General features: G+C 33.0%; 1 protein-coding gene across 1 annotated transcript; it reads right to left on the reverse strand.

Moving 5' to 3' along the window:
• Positions 1–18411: 18411 nt before the first annotated feature.
• On the reverse strand, positions 18412–21409 carry LOC145633056 (uncharacterized). Its single transcript, XM_081685358.1, has 2 exons — positions 20159–21409; positions 18412–19476 (listed from the first exon to the last, which is right to left on the reverse strand). The coding sequence occupies exons 1-2, from the start codon at positions 21407–21409 to the stop codon at positions 18412–18414; spliced, it is 2316 nt and encodes a 771-aa protein (XP_081541484.1).
• Between the last annotated feature and the right edge of the window lie 745 nt (positions 21410–22154).

The raw sequence follows: 22154 nt of genomic DNA on the forward strand, positions 1-22154 counted from the left end.
ACGAGTAGGTTTATATCATAAATGTTAACCCAAAAAAAAGCCCTAATAATTTTGAAAATCAAACAAAAATTGAAATAAATGTCACCAAATATTTCATAATACTAAATGCAAGAATTTAATTAATTGCAACATATTTAATTCTTCTATGGATTTTAATACAAAATTTTGCCATCATGCCATTCAAACCTTTGATTATTTATGGAGTAAAATTAAAGATCATTTAAGTTAATAATGTAGAAACATATATATTGAAACACATGATATCACATGATGATAATTTATTTAAAACATTTGAATGGATCATATTGTCAAAAATTGTAAGAAAAACTACAAAAAGATATGTTCCAATAGAAGAGAGCATAGAAATAAAATTAAAGTAATATTCTTCATAGAATGATTTAATAATTACAATCAAAGTCTACGAAATTCAAAAGCAAAAATTGCACATATTTTTTAAACTTAAATGGAGTATATAGAAATCTCCAAAAACAAATCCCATGAATAATAATAATAATAATAATAATAATAATAATAATAATAATAATAATAATAATAATAATAATAATAATAATAATAATAATAATAATAATAATAATAATAATAATAATAATAATAATAATAATAATAATAATAATAATAATAATAATAATAATAATATAGGATACTTTATGCTTACATATTGAAACATAATTATCATATCCACCTCAAAAAACATACAATCATCTATTGAAAAACTACAAAAAAAAATCATAAGCATAAGTACTATGGATCACACGCATGCCATATCATTATACATGCTCTATCATTATACGTGCTCATCATGAGCACGTAATTTTGTAGTTAAAAAGTGTTGTTATTTTCTCCCAAAATCTTTCTTTTTCTTCTTATAATTAAAAAGATACTTATAATAATTATAACTATAATATATGGTCTGATTGTCGTATAGTCGTTGATCATATTATAGGATAATTAATTAATTAATGAGTCGGCTATTTCAACATGACTAAGCTAATGCATGCTTGTGTATAATATATATGCTCTTCACCAATTAATTGTTTCCTAAAGAGACGACAAGATCGTTCCATGTGTCTCTCTCTCCCTTTTTCTTTATTTAATTTGCTTTATTTTTCTTTTTGAAGAATATTGTGAATTTTGCTTAACCTAACTCGCTTTTGATTAGTTTAACCCAAAGAGAAGTTAGCTACTACTTGCTTCAAACCCCCCCCCCCCCAAAAAAAAAAAAAAAAAAAAAAAAAGTTAGCTACTACTTCTTGACAATATAGCTACGAGCTAGGTTTGGGTACGTAGTTATTTTTTTAATTATTTTTTTCATAGGTTAGGAAATGGGATTATTGTTTGATTGCATCTTTAAGATTGGACAAAAATATTAAGGGCCTGCGTTGAAATTCAGTTCAGTTCAGTTCAGTTTAGCTCAGCTCAGCTCGGTTCAGTTCAGTTCAATTCAGCTCAATTCAACTCAGTTCAGTTCAGTTCAACTCCTAATTTCCTTCTCTTATAAAATATTCAGTTCAGTTCAGTTCAGTTCATTTCAGTTCAGCTCTTTTCATTTCAGTTCAGCTAAGTTCAGTTATTGAGAACAGGCCCTAAGTGCTTCATATTAAACTTTGTTCAATTATTATTGTTATTATCATTATCATCGAATTTTTTGGCATAATTTTAAGGAAAAATTAGAAAATAACACCACAAATTTCTCAAAATTTTGATTATAACACCTCATATTCTAAAACTTTTATTATAACATCACAAAAAATCCCGAAAATTGGATTTCACCACCAACTGACGGATTTTTGGATGGAATCCGTTAGTGGGACCCACTATGGACACCTGTCAATAAGACATTGGTTTTAAAAAAAGATTAAATTTAAAACAAAAATTTTAAAAAAAAAAAAGAAAAAAAAAATTCTCAACTCTAACCTAGCCACTAGCCCACCACCGGTGGCCTTAACCCCACTGCCGGCAACCCAATCCCATTCCCCAGGACCACCACCTAACCCCCATAGCCCAGCCCCGAACCCACCACCTAACCCCCATAGCCCAGCCGAAACCCACCACCTAAACCCCATTACCCACTAGTCGAACCCACTATAGCCCCGAATCCACCACCTAACCTTCGACAAACCCCTTCGCCCACCAGCCAAACCCACCACAGCCCACCGCGAATCCCACTACAACCATCAATCGCAACCCACCATCTTCACGTTCCCTCTCTGATTCCCAGTTGCGAAAACCATAACACACCCTCTTTTCATTCTATCTCTGGCCTCGCGCTCCGACGACCTTTTATGGTTGTGGTCGGAGCTAGGGTTTTGATTACCCAAGGCTTTGGACCTCTAAAGGGGGGCTGGTGGGCGATTGGGTTTACGGGGGCTGGTGGTGATTTTGAAGATTAAGGTGTAGGTTTCAGTGAGCGTGGTGGATGTGTGGTGTTGCTGGTGATAGGTTGTAGGACTGCTGGAGGTGAGGGTGGTGGCTAGGTTAGGGTTTGGAGTTTTTTTTTTTTTTTTTTTAATTTTCTTTTTTTTAAAAAATCAAATAGAATAGTGACACGTGCCTGTTGTGGGGCCCACTAACAATTTTTTGGATGATTTCCGTTAAATGGTGGTGAAATCTTTTTTTTTTTTTTTTTTTTTTTTTTTTATGTGGTGTTATAATAAAAGTTTTGAATTAGGTGGTGTTATATTCTAATTTTTGAGAATTTTATGGTGTTATTTTCTAATTTTTCCTAATTTTAACTCATAAAGTTAAGTATTTTATATTTTCCTAATAATGAATAGAGAGTCAATTGGAGTGAATAACTCAATACTCACATATAGGTCTTATTTGACAATTGGTTGTTAGCAATAAGCTATTTTGCTTGGCTAAGACTTGTTCCCTTCAACTTATTTTAGATATTTATTAGTTATTCCTTAATAAATTTAGATCTAATCAGAAATATTCAGATTAGACTAGATCATATATTTTGATTATCAATTACTTATCATTAAATATCGTTAATTGCGTATTATAAAAATTATAAGAATGACATATTTGAAAAATTCTAATGAGATGAATCTAATAACAAGATCCAATTTGTTAATGTTTTTCTTTGTAGATTTGTATTAAAATGCGGTCAAAGTGTAGTCCAATTGTTAAATCAAATCAAACCAAATATTAAAAATTCAAATCAGACCAGAACAACCCTTAAGAAAATTAGATCAAATCTACTTATTTCAGGTGAACAGAACCAATCCTAAGCTAGTTTGACTTGCTATTAATAGTGAATGTTTTTGTTGGCCGTTTACTATTTGGTAGTTTACTAACGAATTTGGTAAAATGTTAAAATCCAAATTTGATGACAAATTTCACACCATTGAATAGTTATAGATAATATTTATAGTTTTTTCACCAATCATTTGCGATGGAAGCCATTTTATCCATTATTTATGATACTTTCAATAGAGAAAAAAAAATTGTACTTGGGTAGCCATTGTACAATATTAAATATTGAATTATTAATGTTGTCTTACTTGCATTTTATTCAAAAATTCACTACTAGTGGTTTTTAAATTTATTTATAACATGCATGACTATTTCTAATCTACATAATAATAATATCCTCTTCCTACTATTGTTGAAGTTATCCATACGTTCAATTTATTTGTTGTTATTGTAGTTGGTTGTCGACATGATCCAACTTGAAGTTAAGTTTAATTAAGCCCAACTTGTCCCAAGAACAAGGGGATCATAATTCTTAATTGGGACATTCAATTCCTTCATCCAATAAGATCCCAAAGCAATTCAAAAAATGGAAAAAAAAAAAGCTATGGGGTATTAGGACATATGTGTCACGTAATTCTTAAAGAGATAGAGAAGAATATATTGCTATACATGGAGTGTGTCATTTTATTCCAAACCAATAAGAGTGTAAAAAGCTAGCTAAATTCAGAATTTTAAGGGCTCAATTAAGTATTGAGATTACTACTAGTATAACATACTAGTAGTGTAAAAAAAAATTAAAACAAACAGAAAACATACCTTGAATCATTGTTAGTTATTTTATAAAAATTCTACAATATCATTCTTTAAAAATCACACTAGCAAAATCTGATTGCCCTGTATTTAGTATATTTTATTTTCATTTTTAATTATTTTTAATGTCCATAATGTATTAAAATTGAATTTTTTATGCATTCTTTTTAATTCATGTATTTTTTTTTTCAGAAATACTATAAAAAATATTTTTATAATATTAATTGATTTTCGAATTTATAATTATAATTAAAAATAATAAAATTAAAATTGTTCATAAAATTAATGTTACTTGTTGATAAATTCATAAATCTGAACACAAATTGGGATAAAAATTCGAAAACAAATTGTGTTTTTGCATTTAGTTTTTTGCAGTTTTTTTTTAGACTATTGTTCATAAAAAAAATATCAACAACAATCTCATTTATAAGTATTTGCAAAAGACGAATTCCACTTTTGAATGGTTTAAAAATATCATTTATGTGGACTCAAATTGTGCAATTTTGTCAAAGAACAAGAAGTATCAAGTTTGTAGAAGATGAAGTGGTCACATCTTTTTTGTTCGCAACCCCTGTTTGACCCAATAAATGTAATTAAGTTTTCTTAGACTTGTTTGTGGGTTAGGTAATGACCTAAGTAGTTACCTAATTAAATACAGGTAATTACCTAACTAAATACAGGTTATAACCTTACTACAAACAGATTTAAAAAATCGCAGATATGGATCATATAGGTTTGTGAAAAAAATTCGAACCGTAAATCACAAAGCGCACCCTCATTACCCAATGATTGTCAAAATAATTGAAAGATATGTGTTTTAGATCATCATAATACAAGCTCCTAAGGCTATTTTCATCCTCAAAACTATCAAACAACATTATCTTTACATAAATCAAAATCATCAATAATTGACCAACGAAATTTGTATACGAACCAGTGAAGCAAAATCAATTCGAAACCCAATAAATTCGATCATTGGACGAAATTTTGGTTTGAGTTCCGAATAGATTATACAAGATTTTGGGGGTGGTTAATTAAGATCATGAATGAAGAACAATACAGAACAAAGATGATTTTTTATTTTCTAAATTTTAATTATAATTTAATTTTCAAAAATGATTTTAAAAAGATAAAAATAGATTTTTAAAAAACAATAATTACGTATTCTTTAAAAATATATGTATAGTATATTTAGGCTTTTAAAAATAAATAAAAATAGACCAAACATAACATGACACATCATCATGTTATACTGTCATTTTTTTGAAAAATGACATTGTAAAACATCCTTTATTTTGTGATAAAATGATCTTGGTATCTTTCTCTCAAAAAAGAAAAAAAAAATGATATTGGTATATTGCGAGTGTCCACGAGACCATATTAATGGTGTCCTCCAAAACGTGTTATTACTTCCATAAATGTAGTTTCCACAGTACAATGAAACCAAACATTTAGGGTTTATTTGGCATTGATGTGATTTTCTGTTTTTAGGTTTTTTGTTTTTTAAAAGTATATGATATATGTCCCATAATGAATCAAAAATTATACTCCCCCCGTTTCTTTTTAGTTGGCATGTTTATTTAGTCACGTTTGCCAATGCACTTATTCAATCATTAATTTAATTATTGATAAGTAAAAATTATGAAAAGTTAATATTTTGAAAGTATATAACGTGACGAATCTAACAAGATCTCATATGAATATATTTTTCATTACGTATAAAGCACAAAACACGGTCAAAGGGAGGTGTGTGAATAGTGCTAAAGTAAAAAACGTGTCAACTAAATAAAAACGGAGGTAGTATAAACTTATTAAAATCATGATAATTTTGAAAACTGACAACAGAAAAGTGAAAACACCTTTTTCTTGAAAATTTTAAGGTACAACAGCCTATACCTTGCTTGGTACAGACAAATAAATGCGGAAAGAACATGTATCTGTTTTGTAAAAAACATACAATTATTTTGTAAAGAACATATGTCAGTTTTTTAAAGAACATTCAATTTTCTGTTTTTCTTTTATATCTAAAGAACATCTATAACATAAATAAAAAAAAAAATGATAATATATACTGTGTAATTAACATTACTTATATATACCCATCATAATTTTAAGACAAAAAGCAAAGAGCATTTTACTATATAAGCAATAAACATTATATCACAAATAAAAGTACATTACACTGACAATTAAAGAACATGGACGCATGTTCCTTTCACTTTTTTTATGGTACAAATATGTTCATTTTGATTTAGGTATATGTTCATTATATTTTAAAAATATGTTCTTTTCACCATAACTATATGTTCTTAACATGTATATATTATGTTCTTTCTGCGAAACGTCTGTACCATGCAAGGTACCCACGCTTGTAGGAATCACACACTGCCTTTTTCTTGTTTCTTGTATTTGTTTTTTTTTTTTTTAAAAAAAAAAAAAAAAAAAAAAAAAAAAAAAAAAAAAAAACTGAAAACCAAAAATGATGTCAAACAAGCCCTTAGATACTCCACGGAATTTGATTATCATTAACTTATTAACCATAAACCTCTAATTGTATTTGGTCCTATTCATGATTTTATTTATTTTGTTTGGGTCCTAAAATGGACTTAAACATTTTGAATTAACTAGGGCAGCCAACGAGCGCGGGGTGGCTAGCCCTTTCAACTTAATTTTTCTTGGCTTATGTTTGAACTTCACATGGAGTTATTTACACATGATTTAACAATGTTCAAAAGTTAAAAAATAAGTAGAAAATGAACTCTGACTAAATGCTTCTAAGAATTTAGCTTTGCTAGCTCCACTTGTAGCCTCTTTGTCCACCCTTGATAATTCCCTTGAATCCCTTCTTGCTTTCTTCCCCTTTTCACCATAGTCATTTTGGTTTCCTTTCATCCTAGTACATCTAATTCGGCATAATCATATTAACTTCATTTGTCTCAATGTCCTTGAAACATAATTATGGGTAAGTCGTTAATTTTAACCTTCACAAAATAAAGAAAAAAAACGCCCACAAAAAGCAACAACCTTTCGATGTCTAGATCTAGTGACTAATGTTGTCATGTAAAACCATAACAACCATTAAATATATATATAAAAAAATTAACTTTATTATTCCGTTCTCCACTTAAATTTAATTAATCGATGGGTCTTTCAAAGTCATCGATCCATCCAATAGAGTCACCAAGCTAAGATAGAATTGCTAGAAAGATTGTGAGATAGAACAAGAAAAGACAAATAACCAAATTCATCATTCTTCTTATTATAATTCACTATTCAACTTTCAGGAAATTAATCTCATTTTCATGTACCTATATTCGATTAATACTCCACATCCTTGCTAAAGCCCCTCATTTAGCTCCTCTTAAAATACTACAATACAATTGCAAATGAGCTAACAATACCACTTAAATTTGATAATACGTATTATAATTTGAAATTAATAGCAAATGGAAACTTGTACATAATAATCAACTCAATCTAAAGCTCTTAAAATTATACTAATTCATACTACAATATATAGCAAGGGTGAAACTTTAAGAAGCATATTAATTTTTTAAATATATGACCAATTGAAAACTTATTTAACTAATTCATCAACTAAACAAATGAGATGTGCAAAGACAACAAAATTATAAGGCGAAACCGTAGATTCAAAGGCAGTGAAGCCTCTTTCACAGAGAATGAACAACAGTATGAAGTAATACGAAGTACATGTAATTTACAATATATTATTTAAGACTACTTTCCTTTCCATATTAGTATAACAAAAAAGAACATAATCAAAGGATAACAAAAACAACAGAATCAAAATAATCTATCTCCGATAAAATGGGCAAACATTGACCGCAAATGGGTCCTTCCGTGACATTTCTTCTTTTTTCCGCTATTTCTTAGTATTGTCAATTTTTTTTTGCCCCAATTTGATTTTAATTATTCTTGATTCCCCATTTGATTTTAATTGTTCTTATGTAATTTTTTGATTGTGGAATACAGTACTTCAATGGAGATGGTGAATAGAGATAGAGAAGAAATAGAAAGTAAAATGTTCAAGTGTACATAAATGGTTAAGGAAATGTACGTACAATTTCCCAATGAGAAAGTGTAAGGAAAATTACAAAATTATATATGGGGGTAAGAAGGTAAACAAACATTTTGAGGGGTATAATGGTCCGTGCACTATTTATAAGAGTAATCTCCTACTTTTTATAAGGTAAGGAAGTAATTAAAAGTTCAGATATATATGTAGTCGATAAAAAAAAAAAAAAAAAAAAAAGATATATATACTGTGGAGGTTTGAAAAAAAAAAGGTACATGAGACTGAATAAATAAATATATAAACCAATTACTGGCTTCAACAATATACCATAAGTCTAATTTTATGATTAAAGGCCGAAATTGGTTTCATACTATATAAGAGATACTTGAGACTACTATAAATGCTGAAGCTAAATGTAATAAAGGAGTAGACTCGGGCCATCTCTACATTGTTTGTGATCTAACTTGGGTGTCCCAGTCTCCGCCTTGAGGTTCACTACAAGAGCCTGGACTCTGGAGTTCATCTTGCAAGTATTGCAAATCAAGACCAGGCCACACCACCACAACCATCCCACTAGTAGAAAAAAAGCATTAGGCACCCCCCATATGGCACCGATTCAGGTTAAACCGGTGCCCAAAACCGGTCTAGAAATGGGCGGGATTTTACCAAAAGAGAAAAGGCACCGGTTCAGCCTGAACAGGTGCCAAAAATTAAAAAGGCACCGGTTTGAACCAGTGCCATTCAAACCGGTGCCAAATTCAAAAAAAAAAAAAGCGCGTCTTTCTCTTTTCTTCCTCTCTTTCTCTTTCCTTCCCTTCATTCGTTCATCCCTTCTTTCGTTCTCTTTCAGAGTAATTGAAGTGCCTCCCCCTTTTCCCTCCACCACAGCCGCCACCTTCACCGGCCACAGAGGAGTCGAAAACCACCGCCGTTAATTCTCCCCTGCCCTGCCCTTCTCTGTCTTTCACGGCCGCCCTCCACCGCCCTTCTCTGTTCGAAACAAAGTACAACAGCAGCGCACACCGCCTCCACCTCCACCAGCGCGCACCGCCTCCACCTCCGCGCTGCCTCGGCTAGTGCGCACCACCGCCTGTCGACCTCCACCAGCGAGGATCTTCCTCAATCTCTCATCCCCTTAGCTTCTTCCACCTCCAACTAATTTAGGGTAAGTTTTTATTTTTTTGTTAAAAATTGAACAATTATTTTGAAATATGTAATTCTATTATTTTCAATAGCATTTTGAACAATTATTGTTAAGAAAATTAAAGTCAAGGAATGTATATAATTTTACCTAATTTTTTAAATTTTTGCATTGGTTGTTTATTTAGAAATTTTGAATACATATTATACATTAGAGTAATTTTGTATGTTTAGAGTAATTTTGAATACATATTATAGATTAGAGTAATTTTGCATTACCTTGTTCCTTAGTTGAAAAATTTGTATGTTTTAATGGGTTATTTTGAGGTTGATTTAATGAGTAATTATGAATATAATAGAGATTAGTAAAAATGTTACTTAATTAGTTGAGTTTTTGTATGTTTTAATGTGTAATTTTAGGTTGTTTTAATGGGTAATTGTGAATATATTAGTAATTTTGCATTACCTTGTTCCTTAGTTGAGTTTTTGTATGTTTTAATGTGTATATTAGTGACCTTGCTACTAATTAGTTGTGAATAAATTAGAAAATTGTGAATAAATTAGAGAATTGTGATTACATTATAGATTTGTGAATAATTTAGAGAATTGTGATTAAATTAGAGAATTGTGCATAAATTAGAGAAATAGTGATATTGCCACTTAATTAGTTGTGAATAAATTAGAAAATTGTGAATACATTAGAGATTTGTGAATATATTAGAGAATTAGTGACGTTGCTAATTTTTGTTTTTTTTAATATATAGATTCATATGTGAATTGAAGCACGAGTTTAATTAGCTTGAGGACTACATATTGAGCTCAAGTGGGTAGTTGCTATATTGGTATGACTTATAAACTTTACTTAGCTATATTTCTCTCTATTTATCCATTTAATAAAAGTTGATTCATGAAATTGCAACTTGTGTATTGTTTATTTGCAAATAAATACAACAATATATAGAATACTTGCATCATCATGCCTAGATACCCGTTCAAGGCTTTCTCATTAAGAGAAAGTCTTGAATAGTCCCCGGTTGGGACTGTTCTTGAATGTGTACTCTCACTTAGGTGGTGAATGTATGTTTTCTTTTCGATTTTACGGAACATCTTGGCTTACCATTTCCTCACTATGTTCTCTGGGTACATATGTGGGTAATTAATTATCTACATCATGTACTTGGAGAACTAGGGGGAAATGCTGCCGGATTTTCCTTAAAATTGGAAAGTTGACATACATTCACTAGTGAGAGTAGACATTCAAGGATGGGTTAGGTTGGAGTGATAAGGACCCTTTGGAGACATGCATTTTTTCACTGTATGAATGGTATATTCACGTTTTGTACTTGAATTTGATTTACATAAAATATGTAGCACTTACACATTATAAATTATATGTTGCTATATATGTTTAAAGACAATTTACTAAATGGAGAAGAATCGTGGTTGGATGTATGGTAGACGCGATACATTGGAATTTTGGAATGGGGTTCAAGAGTTTTGCAAGAGGGCTTTAGCTTATCAACGCAAACTGGGAGGCAATGGCCTTTATTGTCCTTGTGTTGATTGTAATAATGTGAATGTGGTCGATAGTGTTGAAATCATTAGAGATCATGTATTATGTCGTGGGTTTAGGCAATTATACCATGTGTGGATTTGGCACGGAAAAAGTGGAGAGTACAGTGGGGATCTTGATCGGAATGATGTGCGTGTTAGAAGCAATGAGATTCATATGGACGAGGAATACGAGAATGATGAGTATATTGTTGATAATGGTGAGGATGGAGCCGATGATGATCAGGCGGATGAGGTCGAGGATGAACAAGTGGATGAGATGTTGCATGGTTTTGAAGGTGAAGTGTTTGAGTTATTATCGGAGGCTTCCAAAAAGCCTCATTATATGTTGACTCCTAAATATTAATTACCTTGTCTATTGTGAACTTATGTAGGGAGCATTGGAGCCTCATGGTGATTTGTAATTCCACTAACACAATTTATCACCTTGATTTAGCTCGATCATCGGAGAAGTGGCTCGTGAAGTCTATATTGCAAAAGTAAATATATATAGCAACCTAGTGATGATTATTGATAATAATAACTAATTTAGTAATCATACGACTAATCAAATTTGAATGTACTTTTTTTTTACTACAGTGTTATGAAGAAGCTACATTGTCGTGCTCCAAAGGGTCCAACATGGAAGTCACCGTTGGTAATTTACATGATATTGTGATTATCTTGAAAATCTATGTTAGTAAATATTTGCTCATTTCCTTTGCATGTTTCACTGATGTGATTTGTTTGTCATATGCTAGTGCGCACAACAAGAGAATGGACTTGATTGTGCTTTGTATGTGATGAGATTCATGCTTGACATTGTGACTCATTGTACGGACACTCAACAACTTGATGAGGTAAGTCCTAAAACTTATTGAAATGCTATATTGATGTGATTTCACGCCTTAGACACCTAATATTACCCAATAATGGCATGTTATGAGAAACAAAAAGGCTATTTCACAAGAAAGGTAGAAAATGGGCTGAATAGAAGTCATATGGGCTATATTAGGGCCATTTTGTGTTAATATGATCTTTTGATGTGATTTCTTTCCTTATACACCTATAACTAGAAAATATTGACATGTTATGAGATAAATAAAGTTCATTTAATAAGAAATGTAGGAAATGGGCAAAGTAAAGTCATATAAGCCATATTCGGGCCATTTGGAGTAAAAAGCGTCATAAACCTTAATAAAATGCTCTCCTATACAATTTTAGGGCTTACACACATACAACTACCCAACATTGACATGTTATGAGAAAGAAATAGTTCATTTGATAAGTAATGTAGAAAATGGGCTACATAGAAGTCATATAGGCCCTATTTGGGCTATGTTGAGTAAAATGCGTTGTTAAACTTATTGAAATGCTATATTGATGTGATTTCTAGCCTTAGACACCTAATATTACCCAACAATAACATGTTATGAGAAACAAAAAGGCTATTTCACAAGAAAGGTAGAAAATGGGCTAAATAGAAGTCATATGGGCCATATTAGGGCCATTTTGTGTTAATATGCTCTTTTGATGTGATTTCTTTTCTTATACACCTATAACTAGATAATATTGACATGTTATGAGATAAATAAAGTTCATTTTATAAGAAATGTAGGAAATGGGCAAAGTAAAGTCATATAGGCCATATTCGGGCCATTTTGAGTAAAAAGCGTCATAAACCTTAATAAAATGCTCTCCTATACAATTTTAGGGCTTACACACATACAACTACCCAACATTGACATGTTATGAGAAAGAAATAGTTCATTTCATAAGTAATGTAGGAAATGGGCTACATAGAAGTCATATAGGTAATATTTGATAAAATACATATTGTTTTGCCTAATTAATTATTTTTAAAATAATGTTTTTGTATTTCAAGTTTTGCAAGGTCCAAAATGATGGTCCGTTGACAATCAAGGAGCTTAATGAAGTTCGTGACATGTTGGCGTCTGTTATCACCTTCAACATGTAAATGGCATTGTAATTGTAAATTATTTATGTTAACTTTTGAACTATATAACTTATTATTCATTATATATGTACTTACTATTATTTGTATATGTAAGCAACTTTTTTTTTTTTTGTATTGCGTTTGGGAATATTTATATCTATATATATATAATTGAATTCTTGTTTTTAATATTTTTTTTGTATCTTATTGTAATAATTAATAATATTATTATTAGTTATTATAATAATATTATTATTAATTATTATATTTAATATAATTGTTGGAATTATAGGTTATTATTATTGCTGGAAACAGGTTTTTTTTTTTTAAAATATTATTGCACAGAAATTGGAGAAAAAAAATGGTGAATAGGCACCGGTTAGGCAGCAACCGGTGCCTAAACTATCTACCACCAAAAAAAAAAATTGGCGGGAGAGCATTTTAAGGCACCGGTTAACCGGTGCCTAATTGGGCATATAGCACCGGTTAACCGGTGCCTATTTTACCCTATGGCACCGGTTTTGAACCGGTGCCAAAAAGTTGGTTTTTGGCACCCCTCACATAGGCAGCGGTTCAAACCGGTGCCTTAAATCGGGTTTGAATCGCTGCCAAAGACCTTTTTTCACCTAGTGTCTATACCAATGATACCATCAAGGTCCGATGACCCCAAAATGCCTACCTAAATCATTTTTTTATTAAAAGATAATGAAGCACTTAGGGAATGTTGTGATTTAGGGCATGCTCTAATTTACTGAACTGAACGAAATTGAACTGACTGAGCTGAACTGAATTGTTTATGAGAGAACGAAATTAGGAACTGAACTGAACTGAAATTAAGCTGAAGAGAATAGGCCCTTACTGAGTTGAGGTGAATTAAACTGAATTGAGCTAACCTGAATTGTTTATGAGAGAAGGAAATTAGGAACTGAACTAAACTGAAATTAAGCTGAAGAGAACAGGTTCTTAGGCTAGCCATATTTTAAGACTTAGGGCCTGTTCACATTTACTAAACTGAGATGAACTGAACTGAATTGAACTGAACTGAACTGAATTGAATTGAAATGAATAGAGTTGAAATGAATATTTTATGAGAAAAGGAAATTAGAAGCTGAACTGAAATGAAATGAACCGAACTGAAATTAGGAGCAAAATTACCATCATTGACATCAACTTTGTGAAGTTTTGCAATTATTGACACCAACTTATATCACTTGTTAAATTAACACCAGCTTGCTACAATAATTACAAAATTGACATAGCTGACACTCAACAACTAATTTTACGTAACTTTTAACACTTGTACAAGTATAAAATTCCTTTACAACAATCACTTGCTTCAAAAAGTTTTTAAGGTGTTGGAAAGATAAGACTATATAGATGTCATATATGTAGAGTAGAGTATTATTGAATATTTAGTGCCTTTGATGTCAATTTTATTTTATTTTTTTTTAGCAAGTTGGTGTCAATTTTACAAGTGACACTAGTTTGTGTCAATATTTGCAACATACTCTTAAGTTGGTGTCAATGAGTGTAATTTTGCCTTTTTTAAAAAGTGTTGGACTTTGATTAACACATGAATGTCAACTGTTGAAACATGACATTAAAATATAATTTCTAATTATCTATCAATATATTTTATTAAAAAAAAATTAAAATATTGAAAGTATATATTATGAATAATCTAACAACATATACGAAGTAATAAATATTTGACAAATTGTATTCAATAATTTGGCTCTTTCAATCACATTAATCTATTCGGACATGTACAATATATATATAGGTATACTTGGAGGGCAAGGCCAAGTAACCTAAGATTCACAAAATATTCTAGGATATATTTTACAAATATTCACAATTTATCTTATTTCCTAAAATATATCCTAATACCCCCCTCAAGTTGGAGCATACGGGTCACAAATGCCCAACTTGCGAAGTAGAAACTCGAACTTAGCTTTTCCCAAAGCCTTTGTAAAAATATCAGCCAACTGAACCGTCGTAGGAACATACGAGGGTATAATCGTTCCATCAGTAATCGCATCCCGAACAAAATGACAATCTGACTCAATATGTTTTGTTCGTTCATGAAACACTGGATTCTGCGCAATTGTAGACACCCATTTGTGTCTCCCCAAAACCAAACCCAGTGATGAATACCTTTCACGTCGAACCATAATCGAATGAGGTGAAAGTGTGAAAAGTCTAGTGTTGCGGTTAGTTTTTGTTAAAATTCTATCTTTCTGTTTTCGAAAACCCACTCTATTTTATGAAAACGTCCATTCCAGTTTAGTTTGGTCCATTATAAGGGTCCAATAATGGTGTAGTTGGATGGGGCTTGCAAATACCTTTCCAACGATATATTATAAGCCTAATTCCGATGGATAATGAGGAAGTTATGGTCAAAATACTAAACTGGGCCCAAACCGGATTTTACCTACGACCCAATGATCATGAGGAGGGTCCAAAGGTTTAATCCTATTCCTAAACTAATTAGGATTGATTAGAATCTTCTATAAGTTTATAAAATATCTTAATTATCCTTTTTTGAAAAGATAAGATTAAGGAATTTGATTTAAATATAAACTTTCCTTTTTTATAAAACTTTCCTTTTTTAAAGTCTTAATTCTATTCGGATTTAAACATGTTCAAAGACAGTCAGATATTATTTTCGTGCCTCATATTTTTTATCCAAATTTTATATGGTTGGATAGATCTTGAAATTATCTTTCCAATGATATATTATAATAATAATTCTGAGCTATAACGAAAAAGATATGAATGAGACATGAAACTTTATCCAAAACTGATACCGTCCTACTATTTCGTTCATATCTTTTATTCTACAACATATTTTAATCTGATTCTAATTGGGTTAGAAATTAGACTTCAAGATCTTTCCAACGACATCTTATTCATTTTATTCCAATTCCTGGATCAAAAGATATGATAAAAACAAAATCCGCAAAAACTGCTGTCTACGAGTTTTATTTCGATTCGAATTTGGATTCTTTTCTTAATTCTTCTACCCTCTTTTTTCTTATAAATAGAGGTCATATCTCCCCTTTTTCAATAACCAACTCTCATCAAGATTTTCTTGATTATTCTCTCTCTCTCTCTTTTTCTAAACTAGCCTTTTCTCAAATACAAAATTCCGCATTCATTAGATCTAAAAACACCTAGCCATATTCGAAGTTGCCTTCGTCCTAGACGTGAAAGGTTTAATTTCTGAGGGTTTGGTCCCAAATCTCTCTTTCAATTATTTAATTTAATTGTTTGTTTATTATTTTCCTTGAAGTTACTAACGTGTGTATTTTGTTATTAGAAAGAGGTACGAGGCATCCAAGTAAGTACTTTAATTGATTTATTGATATTATGATGTAGAAATCATGTTTACATTGTTATTATGATATTCCTAGTATCATGTTTAGGGTAAATTTAATATCAAGTATGATTAAAAGTACGATGCTTCCTATGTTCTTCCTAATATTAATTCATGTTAGTATCATGTTAGGGTTAAAGATTTGATTTTTATTCCTTAGTGACATGCTAGGGTTTGTTATTAATCTTGTTAGTATCATGCCTAGGATCTTGCAATTATTATGCTTTAATATTAACATGAACATGATTATGATTATAATCGTTATAATTTTGATTATGAATATTATTATTATTATTATTATTATTATTATTATTATTATTATTATTATTATTATTATTATTATTATTATTATTATTATTATTATTATTATCATCATCATCATTATTATTATTATTATTATTATTATTATTATTATTATTATTATTATTATTATTATTATTATTATTATTATTATTATTTTGATGATAATTATTTTATTTATGATGATATTATTATTATTATTATTATTATTATTATTCATGATATTGATTATTTATTGTGTTGCTTGATATGCATTATTTTTATTTATTGCTTGATCGCCTTTATTGCATGTTAAAAGGAATTTGTACTTGTAATCGCGCTTAATAAGATAATTAATAATCTTGTTAGGGTTAATTATGATTATAATTCAAGTGATCGCCAATAATAGTTTATCTGTGCATTAAATTCAACCAACGTTGATTAAACAGGTTTAGGGTTAATCCTATTGATTGCATGTTAGTCAGAAAGCGCACATGAATACGAGCAGAATAAAGTAGAGGCCTATTATTAGGGCAGGTTCAATCTCTTTTAGGTTGGATTTAGACCATCATCCCCGAACCCTTATTTGGTTCATGACCTTATGGAGTTGACGATCTCTTGGATCGTTAAGGGGTGTAACCTTCACCTCGTGAACGGTTTACAAGTTCCTTAAAAACTTGTTGGCGACTCTTTTGCTCTATCTTCTTCCCTTTTGGACGCCACCGTACTTTAGTGTATGATCACAGTGGGGTTCAAGCTAGTGGGATTTTTAAAGGCTTGAAACTATTCCCTACAGCAATATACAACGCAGACTGACTATCACAATAAAGATGCATCCCATTCTCATGTTTAACACCTAAGTCACCAAGAAGTCGTTTCAACCACTTCAATTCACAAGTCGTTGCATTCATACAACGATATTCTGCTTCTGATGAGGAAAGACCTACAGTAGGTTGTTTCTTGGTTTTCCATGACACTGGGGACAAACCAAGAAGCACAAACCAACCACTCAAGGATCACCTGGAAAGTGGACAACCGGCCCAATCTGAGTCACACCAACCTTCCAACTGTAAGGCACTGTCGGATCTCAACAAAATTCCCTGTCTCGGGCTCTTCTTTAAATATCTAACAACTCGCAGAGCTGCTTCCCAATGATCAATCCTGGGTTTTTGCATAAACTGTGATAAAATATGAACAGAATATGCTAGATCTGGCCTTGTGACAGACAAATAAATTAGTCGACCTATGAGGCGACGATATTTCTCTATATCCTGCAAAAACTCTCCCTGAGCCAAAGCTAACCTGTGATTTTGTTCCATAGGGAACTCTGCAGGTTTAGCATCAAGTAAACCGGACTCTGTAATGATATCCAATGCATACTTCCTCTGGCAAATAAATATCCCCTGTTTGTTCCGGGCTACCTCTAGCCCCAAAAAAATATTTCAGCACTCCAAGATCCTTCATCTTGAAACAATTTCCCAGATATGATTTAAAATTGAGCATAGCAGTTGTATCATTGCCTGCAACAATTAAATCATCGACATATACTAACACATTGAGCTGCATTTTACCCTTTGTCAGAGTAAACAAAGAATAATCATAATATGACTGTTTAAAGCCATAAGCTTTCAAAGCTGTAGCTAGCTTTGCAAACCAGCATCTTGGAGCCTGTTTAAGACCGTATAATGACTTCTTCATCCTGCAAACTTTGTCAGAATTATTTTTCTCAAAACCAGGGGGTATTTTCATACATACCTCTTCTTCCAAATCTCCATGGAGAAATGCATTATGGACATCCATTTGATGAACATCCCAAATTTTCACCGCCGCAACTGCAAGGAAGGTCTGAACCGTCACCATTTTTGCTACCGGAGCAAACGTCTCGTTGTAGTCTAAACCCTCAACCTGATGATTACCAAAGATGACCAATCTCGCCTTCAATCTCTGCAAGTTTCCATTCTCATCGTAATTTTCTTTGTACACCCACTTACTACCAAGTGCCTTTTTCCCGGGCGGTAATTTCTCTAGCACCCAAGTGCCCTAATCTTCCAATGCTTGGATCTCATCCGCCATAGAATTTCTCCAACCCTCATGTTTCATGGCCTCCTTGAAACTTTTAGGTTCATTTCCTCCTGTAATAGCTGCAATATATTTTCTATGTTTCACAGAAAATCGGTGAGAATCAATATAATGTGTTAAAGGATAAACAATACCTGAGGAGAGTGATGTCGCAGGGGAACGTTGAGTCGATGTAGATGGACTATTATTTCGGATAGTGTGTGTCACAAAATCTCGGAATTTTGTCGAGGGAAACTTTTGTCTCTTGCCTTTCCCAAACTCGTCACCATTATCATCACCCGAGATCTCACCTTGACCCCTAGAGCCACAATGGGCAGTCCCCAAATCCTGCTGCCCCTCAACCGCACCTCCAGCCTGCCCAATATCATGTGGAGTAGTGCTGGAGTCCCCTGTTTCGTGCTGCTGATCAGCACAGTCAGTGCTGTACGCGGCCTTGCTGCGGCTCAACTCTTCCCCCTGCGGCTTGGTCGCGGACTCTACTGCTAGGGGCTGCTCTGGCGCGTCTTCCACCCCCAAATCACACCATTCATCATCACTAAATATATCCTCTTGTACTCTTGGTACAACTCCATCATTAGTCACCTCGGCACCAATCTCACTAGGAGTAATAAACGGAAATTCATTCTCTACGAAATTCACAACCCGCGAAACAAAGATTTCTCGTGTCTCCAAATCATACATTCTCCATCCCTTTTTCCCGAAAGGGTATCCTATAAACACGCATTTCCTACTCCGACTTGCGAATTTATCACCTTTACTCCTATGATTGTATGCATAACACAAGCACCCAAACACCCGAATATGCTCATATGAAGGTTGTTTGCCAAATAAAATTTCAAAAGGAGTCTTATAACCAAGCAACCGTGAGGGAGTTCTATTGATTAAATGACAAGCTGCTTCCACACACTCCCCCCAAAATTTTAGAGGCAAATTGGCTTGAAATCTCAAGGCCCTAGCAACATTCAATATGTGTTGATGCTTCCTTTCAACACGCCCATTTTGTTGAGGCGTGCCCACACAAGAGGTCTAAAAAATTATCCCATGTGTAAAAAAAATAATCTTTCAAGGAATTAAATTCCGTACCATTATCACTGCGGACTATTTTAATGTTTTGAGAGAATTGACGCTTAAAAATAGCAACAAAATTGTAAAACATAAACTCAAATTCCGTTTTATTTCTAATCAAATAAGTCCACACACTTCTAGAATAATCATCTACGATAGTTAAGAAGTAATGAGCACCACAAGACGACTTGAGCTTGTAAGGCCCCCACAAATCTAAATGCACTAGTTCAAACATTCGACTAGCATTATTTTGACTCAAAGGAAAACTACTCCTATGTTGTTTTTCCCGAGGGCATACATCACATGAATGAAATTTATTACTAATACGACTCACAAACGGAAGTTGTTGCAAGACCTTTCCCGAAGGATGCCCCAATCGTTGATGCCATAACTTTGTTGAATGATCCCCATCTATCTTCAAAGCTTTCACCATAGGAACACCCCGTAAATAATATAGTCCATCCATTCGTTCACGCGCTCCAATCACCTTCCTCGTCGTTAGGTCCTGTATAACACAAAGTTTATTAGTAAATTGCATTACACAATTTGATTCACCACATAATTGAGTTGCGGAAATTAAATTGCAATTTAATTGAGGCACATAAAGAACGTTATGAATAATTAAGCCTCCTTGCAAAATCACCGATCCAATTTTAGAAGCATTGGCAAAATTTCCTTCCGGCAATCCCACCGGATAATGATCCACATTCGTCACATTTGTCAAAAAAGAGAGATCACATGCCACATGATTTGAGGCACCGGTGTCAATAATCCAACCCGAATCATGCTTACCGTAAAGCTTGGGATTGATGGAATTTAAATGGTCGAGCAATTGTTGAATTTGGGCAGATGTAACCCCCGCAAGGGCTGCCCCATCAGAAGTCGTGGCAGCAGCTCCCTGTGAGGGTTGAGAGTGTTGTTGTCCACCTGTTTTATTTGCTCGGGCAGAAGAAGCAGAGCCCCCCCTTCCCCTGCCACCTGATCGTCCAGCACCCCGGCCAGCCGAGGCACCACCGCGGCCTGTTCCACGCCCCCCACGAAGGCGATCTCCCCACCAGTCAGGATATCCATGGAGTTGAAAACAGGTTGGTTCATTGTGCCCCTTCTTGTTGCAGTGAGTGAAAATTGTCTCGCTGTTCTCTGTGCGTGACTGGGTTCCCTGCACTTTGAAGGCCACCGCACCATTACGTTCTTCTGTAGGAGATGTCACCTCCCCTCCGCGCAAACGCTCGGCCTGTATGGCCTGCTGGTATGCTTTGTCCACCGAGGGCAATGGATCTTGGGCTAAGAGTTGAGCTCTCAAAGCCGCATAAGCCGAGTTCAAACCAATTAAAAAATGGTGGACATAATCATCTTCCCTCAATTTTTCAACCTGTTGCACAATATTGCAAGTGCAACGACCACAATTACATTCCGGAACCTTGAAATATGTGGTTAGTTCATCCCAAATCTTCGACAATCGGCCGAAGTAAACATAAATTAATTCAGTCTTTCCTTGCTTACAGTCAGTCAAGACTGTCTTTAATTGAAAAATCCGAGTCCCGCTCACAACACAAAAGCGATTTCGGAGATTGTCCCATAACAACTTGGCGTCATCATAATCACCAAGCGTAGACCTTACAGTCGGATCTAAGGTGTTTGATAACCAGCACACCAACATCGAGTGTATGGCTACCCAATCCTCAAGCTTCTTAGAGTCAGTCGATTTTGCAATCGTGCCATCGATGAAGCCAAACTTTCTCTTTGTCTTCAGAGCTGTCCGTACAGCCCTCGCCCATTCATCATAGTTATCACCCTTGAGTTGAATCGGTGTGATAACATTACCAGGACCATCACTCGAGCCAAGGTGAAAGGTTAAATCAACCTTCGTTTTTCCTCTATCTCCTCCTGTCATGCCTCAGAAAACGCACAAAGAAGAAAAAAATTGAATTTTGTTTGAAATCTCGCAAACTCACAGAGATGAACAATGTTTATGAAAAACAAAGTTCAAGAATTGAATCGTGGAACGAACTTAGGCTCTTGATACCATGACAAATTGTATTCAATAATTTGGCTCTTTCAATCACATTCATCTATTCGGCCATGTACAATATATATATAGGTATACTTGGAGGGCAAGGCCAAGTAACCTAAGATTCACAAAATATTCTAGGATATATTTTACAAATATTCACAATTTATCTTATTTCCTAAAATATATTCTAATAATATTATTTTTCTATATATCAGTAAAATAATCAAGTCTAAACTCATTACAAGAAAAGATCCCATTAATTACGAGAAGTCTCGTTGTAAACCCGTCATGAAAGACCATTTATGACAAGATTTTCTGTCGCAAGCGCGTTCTAGAAGGGAGCCATCGTAGAATACTTTCCCATGGCAAAAGCTAATTACGACAAAAGGCAATTAAGGGTAGAATGTTTGTTTGAGATTTTAGTTGAGTCATAAGAGTTGGGTTAAGTATTTTGTATGAAGTTGGGTATGTTTTATGACAGACTAAAAGACTGTCCTTTAAAGTAGTCCCTCCGTTTTTAAATACTTGTTCCATTTCTATTTTTTGCAATATTCATTTGTCCTACTTTGACTAATGTTTGTGATTATAAATAAGAAAAAAAATATAGTCTTGTGGGTACTTGTTG

This window comes from Chenopodium album, chromosome 5, assembly GCF_948465745.1.
Source record: "Chenopodium album chromosome 5, dcCheAlbu1.1, whole genome shotgun sequence".
Lineage (NCBI taxonomy): Eukaryota > Viridiplantae > Streptophyta > Magnoliopsida > Caryophyllales > Amaranthaceae > Chenopodium > Chenopodium album.

Coding starts and splice junctions, on each gene's coding strand:
- LOC145633056 (XM_081685358.1), bottom strand. CDS start 21,409: ATGACAGGAGGAGATAGAGGAAAAACGAAGGTTGATTTAACCTTTCAC. Junction 19,477..20,158: donor ATGCTTCTAAAATTGGATCG/GTGATTTTGCAA, acceptor ATAATTTTTTAG/ACCTCTTGTGTGGGCACGCC.